The sequence below is a fragment of the Pteropus vampyrus genome, unplaced genomic scaffold (genome assembly GCF_000151845.1).
Source record: "Pteropus vampyrus isolate Shadow unplaced genomic scaffold, Pvam_2.0 Scaffold31, whole genome shotgun sequence".
NCBI classification, from domain to species: domain Eukaryota; kingdom Metazoa; phylum Chordata; class Mammalia; order Chiroptera; family Pteropodidae; genus Pteropus; species Pteropus vampyrus.
The window spans coordinates 2708999-2719576 of record NW_011888812.1 but is presented as its reverse complement, the minus strand read 5'-3'; the positions used below and the strand labels follow the sequence as shown (position 1 = coordinate 2719576).

The 10578-nt window shown below is 36.6% G+C and overlaps 1 protein-coding gene and 1 pseudogene across 2 annotated transcripts in view; both read right to left on the bottom strand.

Moving 5' to 3' along the window:
* CUNH11orf74 (chromosome unknown C11orf74 homolog) overlaps positions 1 to 10578 on the bottom strand; it is a 61195-nt gene that overhangs the window by 17903 nt on the left and 32714 nt on the right. For both annotated transcript variants that reach the window (XM_023528689.1, XM_023528688.1), the window contains 3 exons: positions 4135 to 4292; positions 2315 to 2386; positions 841 to 907 (listed from right to left, as the gene is read on the bottom strand). In XM_023528689.1, coding sequence (XP_023384457.1) covers positions 841 to 907; positions 2315 to 2386; positions 4135 to 4292 — 297 coding nt within the window. The remainder of the gene's footprint in view (positions 1 to 840; positions 908 to 2314; positions 2387 to 4134; positions 4293 to 10578) is intronic.
* Positions 188 to 306, bottom strand: LOC111737846 (annotated as a pseudogene).

The following is a 10578-nucleotide window of genomic DNA, read 5'->3' as shown; positions in this document are numbered from 1 at the left end:
AAAAAAAAGGATACCTATGCTTACACAGAAATGTTAACCAGGAAAAGTAAAAGACGTCATCTACATAAACATCGATGAACTAGCATTGAGCCTCTTCCGGCCCAGCCCAGGTGGGAAAATGCTCCAGAAGAAATATTTACAATATATCTTTAGTCTTATTTTTTAAATTATTTATTATTATTATTTATGCCTACAGTACCTGGTCTTCCTAGGTGGTCTCCCATCCAAGTACTAACCAGGCCCGACCCTACATAGCTTCCAAGATCAGACAGAATTGGGCTTGTTTAGGGTGGCATGGCCGTAGACCATGGACCGTGGCTCCACTGGGGTGCGAACCCAGGACTTTCTGCATGTAAAGCAGAAGTGCTAACCGCTACGCTATGGAACCATGTCCACCTTTAGTATTAAATGTTTGGTTTACATATTTAATAAATATGTTATAAAAGCAAAGATTTGGATTTTATTGTATGATCAATTCTGATATTTTTATGATTTTTATGATCAAATGATGTTTTATGTATCACTCAAAAATAATCTCAATTTACAACATGGCGCTTCTAAGAAATAAAAGTTTGACTTAAATGACTTTACTTAAGACAATTATCCAAAAATCAATCATACAGCAAATTGGTGGGGGCAGGGAGATCTTTATTCCATTTAAGACGTAACACTTCACAACTTTCTCTGTTACTGAAAAAGAACAGGACTCCAGTTTTCTCTATCTCAGGAAAGATGGAGGTAGGATTGCCAAAAAAAAGGTAAAAAGGAAAGCAGGCTAAAGTCTCATTGGTAGCTTCTAAAAAGAGGTTAAGCAGTACAGAGAGGAAACAGAAGTCATACCCTTGCTCATTTGGAGCTTAATCTCTTCATCCACGTCCAAATCTTCTATTTCTAGGAAATTGTCTACCTAGAAAGAGATTAACATCATTTTTATGCTTATTAGACAGAAAGAAAAAATACAGTTAAGAATCAATGCATCCATTTCCACAAAATTCAAGTGAGCAACTGAATCCAATTTTCTCGCTAACTTTTGAGTACCAGCTAATGATCTTTGTGTTCACTTTGCTTTACCAGAGAAATCTGAAAGAAGCAGTAAATTTGGAAGTTGGCCTGGATTTTGTAGGTACCAAAGTAAGATCTCTACACTGAAAGGGAAGAAACTATTTGGGGAGTTTTTGAAAAGAGACTTTGTTCCAGATTACATCTCAAGAGAGACACCACCACCAAGACAGTCCAATGTTGTTTTATTGCTTTTGTTTATTGCTAATGATGGTGGGGGGTCTGGCTATTATTATAGCAGTAGGCTTTTCACTCTGAAAAGCCAGAGAGAAAAAACTAAAGAAGTAAGAGAGAAAGATTCATTCAAAACAAAATCTTCCTGCCTCAGGTAAATCACAAGAGAGGTGAGCAGGCCAAAAAAATCAAGTGTTCTCTCTTTCGAGCAAATAAAACTGGAAATTACTTAAAAGGTAAAAAGCAGAGCAAATGACCTTTACAGATACAAGAGCAACATTTCAATGAAAAACTATTCCGCGTGGGAACAGATACAAGAGCAATATTTCAATGAAAAACTATTCCGCGCGGGACACTGTTTTCTACTGCAAGCTGACAATGAGACATTTTAGATGAACAAAATGGTAACATTTCAGACACAAATTAATTCATCTCAGGTGAATATCAAAGACTGTAAATAAGAAAATGATTTTACCACTGGCTCTAAGAAGATCTAGTAAAGGCATAATGTCAAAATGTCTTTTATGCTTATGACCTAAAACATGTGCATAACAAAATACCTTAAAATTGCAAATTTAGACCTCATAATTGGAATTCAAAAGACAAGCTGAGTCTCTCTTCCTTCAGCTCTATTTGCTAGACCCTGTCTCTTACATAGGAATTAAAAATGGCAGCTTCCATGGCTTGTAAGTATATAACTGCAGTTATTTCTTAACATCCAAGTGACAGCAAAAATTTATCTTTCATAAGCTGGTTTCAGTACTAAAATATGAGAATCTGTTATATTGTCATTTCTCTTAATGGTATATGCTAATGGAGACTACAGTCATGTTTCTCTATCAAAGTATCTCATCCATTTATTAAGCTTCAAGGAAAAAAGATGCAGAACCCAGCCAACTATGGATGGTTTAAGATGCTCAAACACCAACTTAAAAAAAAGTATGAGGACAAAATCTGCTGAATTCTCCAACTTGTATGAGAGAGCCAATAAGTCCTATGGTTTTTTGTTTTTAGGTTTTTAGGTTTTGTTTTTGTTTTTGTTTTTTGTTTTGCCATGGAAGAAAAATTACTCATGCCTTACCTTTACCTTTCCTGCCCAATTCAGATCACCTTGCAAGGAACTGCCAACTTTTTCGCCTTCATCTATCATTATCTGAAAAAAACAATGAGGACATATTGAGGAGAAAATGAAACAACCAAAAATAAAGGAGCCAATCGATCTTGTAGCCTTTCAGATGGTAAAACTCTCCTTTCAGTTTTTGTGGATTAGCTATACATGATGAACCAGATTCACTGAATCATAGCAGAGGTCGCGGATAGGTTTCCAAAAGTCGACTTCCACTTCTGTCCTCTAAGTTCATCCACAGTGTAGCCTAACTAGATTATTTAACCTCAGGTTTTTCATGTGTAAAATCAAAACTCCCCACTTCATTACTGTACCTCCTATCCCATCTCAATGAATCTTTTAATGTAGGGAGGAAGCAAGAGAACTAAATGTTAAATCAAGCTATATTCCGAGACTGCAATATGCTGGTCAGCCCTACAGCCAAACCACATGGAAACCTGCAGAAGAAAGGAAGATTCTGCTGAGATTGCTAACAAACCATTTCCCCATACTGTGCAGGGAAAACAGAGTCTTTAAATCACACCTTACACGAAATAAAATCGTTCATTCCCTATGGCAAAAATCTTGGGGAACTCATGGATCAAAGGCTGGGAATTGCTGGCAGGCCTTTCACGCTACATATTCTTACCTTTTCACGCTATATACTTATTTTTTCTCACTGTATACCCATATCGAAGGAAATGGGTAACAAAGTCTTTAAACTGTAAGTCACAGAAACTAAGAATGATATATAAATTGGATTTCCTCGGGGCTTTGATTCTTGCCTTTGCTTTTTCCTTTCTCTAATAAACTTCCTTTTGACTCTAACTTTGGTCGGCATCCGGATTCTTTCTTGTGCTCAAAGAACCCTCTCTTAGTGCTGGCCCACTCAGGGGAAACTCATCTTGTCCTTCATCACTTTTAAGAACAAATCTGAGAATGCTAATACAACCTTTTCAAGTTGTTAGAAAACAATGCCATTGAACAATTCTTTACTTCTCACATGTTGGTCAAAGACTCAATAGATAATACAATTCCAATTGCTAAAGATTGTCAATAGATAGTGATTCTTCTAGAGAAAAAAGTTCTTATCCTACAAGCATCTCTCTATATATAGGCTCTGCGATATATAAACACATTTCTAATATAAAGATTTTTGTTCTCCTCTATAAAACCACGATCCCAAATACAATTCTGTCCACAATCACAGGGAAGACATGATAAAGCAGAAACCAGAAATTCAAATGGCTTGAAATGTAAAACAGTTTCCATTTGCATTTTTTGATAGTTTACCATAGCTAAGGAGAATCTGACTACAGTCTATTAAGTCTTGAAGATTAGGGAGAGAGCATACAATGCTTATTAACTAAATCTTAGGGGAAAAAAATAACAGCTTCTACTGTTATTCAAAACAGATGAATTCACAACAGGGAAAAGAAACTCTCATTTTAAACAGAGAAATTTAAAAGGAACTCTTTTGTCCCAAATAGAGGACAAGTTAAAAAAATAAATAATTTCAAGAAGAATCTGTGGGTGTAGATTCTTAAGAAGTTTTTAATAAATATCAGGGATAACTAAGTTGCCATCATAAATGTTAGCTGCTGAAATCATGAAATGTAATAATGATTTTCAATAAAGTATCCCAACAGCACTCTTTCTAGAATTTGGAGTCTGAGTTATTGATCCAATAACTGTCCAAAGTTTCTTTTGTTCTTATTGAATCCTTTTTTTTTTTTTTCAATTCATGAAGAATGTTTTTTCTCTCAGATTGTTCATTTAAGTGTGCGTGGTATTACCTGCTCCTCTTCTGAACATTGTGATGCAGTACGAAGAAAGACGGCTTGATTTCTAAGATGGTGATCATTTGGTTCATTTTTGTGAGTAAACTGAATTGAAGAAAATATGTTTTCTGAAGACCTGAATCCGAATGCTCCTCTTTTCGTCACATTATCCTCTGAAATGATAAGTTACATAATATTAGAAACCATCCACCTCACCTAGTCTAGTTTATTTTGTGTTTATTGAGAATCTTCCTTCCAAACAAAATTATTAGAGTTTTCAAAGAAACCTACAAACCGAATGCTTCAGGCATTAAACACTCGGTTTTACAAAGTTATTTCTAAAAATGCAAGAAAGGTAACACTATTTCACTTACTGTACAAAAAAATATTTATTAAGTGCTAACTATGTGCCCAGCATTGTCTTCAGCCTTTGTTAAGAGGTCAGTAAAGCCCAGTATTTGCAAGACTCTTTGAATGTACCTATCTCATTTTCTTTTCTAAATTTGATGGGAATTATCTTGATATGGAAGCAATATATGGATGATTTTAGAAAATTTATGAGAAAAAAATCAAATTTGAAAATTACTCATAATCCTACAAGACACAGAAACTGTAACAAAATTTTTCAGTGGCTATGTCTCTCATCTTTTATCTATGCATCTATGTACTTCTAAAAATCAAATATATTTTTACCGTACATATTATAATTCAACTTGACTGCAATATTTCTTTCCATTTTATTGAATATTCTTTGTGTAATTTTAATAGTTATAGAGAATTCCATTGTATAAATGTAACGTGATTTATTTAACCAATCTCTTATTCTCAACTATTTAAAATTATAAACAACGAACACTTTGTACTAAATCTGTGCACATTCATGATTATATTAGGAGACAGAAAATTATGATATCATGATACCATTAACAGAAATGTCGGGATAAATTCTGATGTGAGATAATGAATTAAGCTTTGGCCATGTTGCATTTGAGGTGCCAGAGGAAATGAGAAATGCTCAGAAGGCAGCTGCAAATGTAAGCTAAAATATGGGAGAGAGATAACAATTATAGGTAAATATCTGGGAGTCAATTACACTGAGGTAACGGTTTAAGTCATAAAATTATTTTAATATTAGTAGTAATATTAAAAATAACAATAAGGGCTAACATATACTGAGTGTCAGATACTTATGAGCATCTCATAAATCTCACTTAAGCCTCACGACCCTAAAGGAAAGTACTATTAGTATCCCCAATTACAGATGAGGAAACCAAGGCCAAATGAGATTAAGTAATTTGTTAAAAGTCATATAGCTGGTAAGCAGCAGAGTAGGGATTTGAAGCCAGAGTCTTCTGACTAAGAACCCATGCTCCTAAACACTGTGCTATGTCACTTAGCATAATATAACAGATGAAGGGAAAGGGTCCTTAGAGAATCAAAAAATGAAGTGGAAAAAAGAGAAAAAATCCCAGAAAGGAGACAAAGAAGAAAAGTTTACAATAGTACAAAAAGAACAAAAATACCATAGTAGATTCTAAAATTAAGATTTGCTTGCTGCAACTGACATTAGCAAATACAGAAATAGATGCCATTAATCACTAGGAAAGTGCTAAAAGATTCAAAAGAGGCCAAGTGGCAGAAATCCAGGCATTGTCAGGTTGGGTATCACTGTTTCATCCCCTTATAACACTCTACCAGGAAAAGGTTCCAGAGACACAGAGATTGTTTAATCCCTGAGCTCCTTAGGCAGGTATCTAACTGGAGGGGTCGTGACGCAGCCTAATCCAGCAAGGTGGTCATGTTTGCTCTTCAGCTGTTAGTTGCATGGCATCAAAATCAGTGAGATTCCTGTTGTTAATCATCACAGCCTGGTACAAGTTCAGTTGGAATCTTTGTTTGCTTCTGAATACCCATCGTTGGTATAATTAAAACTTGGAAGTGTGTCTAAAGGACATTAACGCAGAAATGCTGTTGGGGAGCAGAGGTAAGATAACCTAGTCTATAGTACATTATTAGCTCAATAAGCCAGAGAGGGAAAACACAAATATGGAATTTATCGCTTTGTCTTTAAAAAGCTTATATTATAGTAAATAACACAAATTCAGGCCAGTTTTCTCTACTGCCTCCCATACCAGCACCCTAGACTCCTAACTAGCTACAACTGAGAGAGATGACCCCTGCCGTTGGCCTCAACAAATCCTTAGAAATTTCTGGGCAGAAGGGCTGGGGGTAGGAGTGGGGGGAGGCTGAGTAAGTAAGGTAATGGGAGGGTTGCTAAGAATATTGCTGCAGTAACGAGCACTATAAAAGATCAGACGAGTGAGAAAGAAATAGTCTTAAGATTTATACTCCCTGACTTCCTCCTCTTATACAGCCACGAAGATGTCCTAAATCGCTCCTAGGGCAAAGATGAGCAGTGGTAGCAGGGTGGAGCAAGACAGGCCTGAAAATGCTGGGCAACGGAAGTTATCCGAGGAATGAAAGAGTTCCTCAAACTTCATCAAAGTTCGAAGCAAGACTTCCTGTGGCTACCTGCCACTCCTCAGTGCACCATTCTGACACGAGATGGCATCGTTTCAGTTCTCCCTGCTTATCCTTTAAGTCTGGCATAACCTAAATCTAGTTATTCCTAAAAAATTGCTATGTACTCACCCAGCTCAACAGTACTATAATAGTCTATTGACTTAAATATTTGAAAAGCACAGTGATGTCTGGGACAAACAAGTTCTATTTGTTCTCATGATCACACAGTGTGTTCCTTTACCATTTCCAATAAAACAACCAGGTTATTTAACAGATAACCAGATCAAACTCTTTTGAAAGAAAGAGCAAAATACAATAAAGTGCCAGCTTCTGATGCTGATGTTGAATTACTGCGAGGGTGTCAGATCTAACAAAATTTCTTATTCACTCTTTTAAAATTTCTTCCTTTCATAAACATTCAAAAAACAAAGCTTTTGTTTTTTGAATACCAGAAGATTAAGAAGAGAACTTGTTTGTGCTCACTCTGATTGAACTTATAGTATAAGGCTCCTTCCTAAACCTTAAAAATAGTTTCACAAGAATACATACTCTATCACTCCAAAGTCCCAGATGTGCTTCTTGTAAGGCTTTCAGTATTTAAAACCAACAACAACAACAACAACAACAACAACAAAAACCATGACGAATAATAAACCTCTTGGTAGAATGAGATAGGAAAAAAGTTCTTTTTCAATATGATGGTGTCAAAATGGCAGATGTTGGCAAAACTCAGAATCTGAAGTGGCATAAAGCCTGATTAGAGAGCCAGAATCTGGTGAAAGATTTATCCTGGCGACAATCCAAACGTGCCACCCAAGTATTCATCTCATCTTCTTCTATTTTTCATAAGAGTCCTTTTCCACTCTTTCATCTCATCCTTAATGTTTCCTGCTTTGAAATAAGTGTCAGACGTAATATATTTTAGAAATCTAACAGCAACATTTTGGAGAACAAATAGGTTACTGAGACCTGAAAGAGTGTTTCTCTGGGCATTTCTGAGTCAAAACTTCAACACAGATGAGACAAAGGTTTTTTTCTAAAGGTTTTTAAAGGTTTCATTATTCTGAAGCAACGGAATTTCAATTTTCTTTTGATACCTAACAGACAAGCTTCCAACAGATCACCCTTACAAGGCCACCAGCTATACCTACAGTGTCTAATTTCAGGCCAAAGAAAAAGGTTGAAAAGGTTGAAACCACTGATGCCACAATAAATTAGATACTAATCACATATTGATTATCTATCTTCCAGATGAAAGCGATCAATTTCATTGAAGTCTATTTTGAAATGAACTTTTTAAAAATTCAAGTTTTTCCATACAAAAGCCAAACCAGTGGCCACATGCTGAGAAGCATCACCACACTTGCGGGAGAGTTCTCACAGATCAACACCACCAGCATCAGAATTCACAACCAAATCCTGTCAGCAGCCTCTGAGTGTCTGTTCTTCTGCACCGTGGTCGACAGTAATGTAAAACAAGGGCATGTTCTCAGTCATACACATATTGAATATGTTGCTAGAAGGAATGAAAAAATTCATTGGGGGAAAATTCTGTGCAACACTGGGCAGCTGCAAAAAGCCTTCTGCAAAGAGAATAGGGGATAAGCAATCATGCTTATAACAAGGTTGGGTACTTTGAAAGTCAGAGGGCGATTTTCACATTATACTCCTAGCCTACAGCAATGCTTCTCTGGACAATAATAATTGCTCTTGATTTGTCCAGCCAAACTACTTCCCTCAACTGCTTCTTGATCACATGCTACCTGGTATCTGGCCTCGCCTGGAGCGATAGTCATTAGGATTAAATAAGCAATTTAAAAACCAATCAATCATAAATCAAAATAAATCCAAAGAAGCTAAATTCAGCAGACAAATGTTTTGTCTAAATTCCCTTTGCAGTGCTCTGAATTCCAACTGTTTTATGTACTTCATTGAAAGGGCACAGGGAGGAGAGGATTACCTCAGCCTGGCAAGTCAGGAATAATTGTGTTTTCCCTGAGGCTGGATGATAATTGACTCATTATTCACAGTCATAGCTCTCAAACTGCCAAGAAACGAATGCACAACCCTGGCCCTGAAAAACGTGTGTCAAAAGCCCAAGATGAAGGACACATAGTAGTAAGTTGAATTTTTTTAAATGTCCAGTGTTAGGCACTCACAGAAGGAAAAATGTAGAGAGCGTAAAGTTGCCGAAAAGTTTATTTGCAGGAAAAAAATCTGAGCGGTAATTGAGTTATGCAATTCATTCAATCCAAAAGTTATAACCTGGCATCAACTGCGACATGCAGAGTGACAAAAATAGGTAAGACCCAGTCCTGGCCTTACAGAATTTACAAATGAGGAAGTTAAGCCAGGTATGCAAACCACCAAAATAGAACCCGACTATGGCAGACGATGTAAGGGAGGTAGGGCACAATGTTAGAGGATGGTAAAATCACAATTCGTTTGGGAGAATCACAAAAGCTTCACACAGGAACGGGGCATCCGAGCCGGACTTTGAAACACAGCAACAGTTTCAACAGGTGAACATCACAAGTTCCGCTACAAAGGGAAAATTGCATCATATGTGGTCTTTTGTGCCAGACATTTTTTACTTGGCATAACATCTTTGAGGTTCATCCATGTTGTAGCATGTTTTAGTATTTCACTTCTTTGTCAAGAACTAATCCATTATATGGACAGACCACATTTTGTTTTTCCATTCAGCAGTTAATGGATATTTGGATTTTTTCTACATTTTGTACCCCCTTGATTCTAATATTCCACGTGGTGCCATAACATTATGAAATCAAAATAAAGGACAACTAGAGTTTCAGCTTCCTTCCACACCCAAATAGTGGGAGAAATGCATGTATTAATTGAAGCTACAACTCTCTGATAATCTTCTTTCCTCAGTGTGGTCATAGCCTTAGAATCAGGCCACTCTCTATTACGTGGATCAAATTTATCTGACATCATCTGAAATTACTTTTCCTCACTGCTCATTGTCCATCTCTTTACAATAAAATATAAACCTTAGGAGAACAGGGATCTCTTGGTCAGGAACTTGCTCATAGTTTGTGAAAAGGAAAATGTTCATTTTCCACTGCAAAGGACATGTAACAATTAAAACTAGAATGCAACCCTCCAAATAGCAGGCACACTGTGTGCTTAACACCAGGCCAGGCTAGAAGATGAGGAGTTAAGAAAGTTGTGAGACACGACCTCTGCCTAGAAGAAACATAATCAATTCCATTAAAACTTTTACTCACACAAAAGCATAACCTTTTCATATCTCTCAGTCAGCAGTTCCATGTCTAAGAATTTTTCCAAAAGAAATAATTAAGTACGTGGGCAAAGATTTCACTATAAAGCCAAAATGTCTAATCCACTCCCTCGGAAATGTTTACTTGATCAAAGCCTTAAATTTTTGCTTATCTTTGAACCAGCATTTCTATGTGTAAAAATTTACTCAAAGGCCATAAATAAAAAGAGTGAAAAGATGCAGCTACTAGATTGAATGAATTAATGAATGAATGGGTAAACAAACAGATACAGAAGGCTAAAGCCATTACAAGGACCTACAAGGCTATCCATGCCTTATCTGTCCCCACTTCCATACCCTCTGACCTCAGTTCTCATTCTTCTCACCCATGCTCATGACACTCTGGTCACACTTGCTGCCTCATTATTCCTCAACCAGGCTGCTGCTGTCAGCACGACTCTGCCTTGATTGTTCCCTTGGTCTCAAATACTTTTCCCTAAAGTATTGCAAACTGAACTCCCTCACTTCCTTCCAATCCTCATTCAAATTTTACCTTCCCCAGGCCACTTAGATCACCCTACATAGAACTGCAACCCTCCATACCCGCTACCAGCACAAAGGCTCTGTTCTATATTTTTTCTTTCCCAAAGCAATCACTTTCTTCTAACAAAAATATTTTTCTTATTTATTAT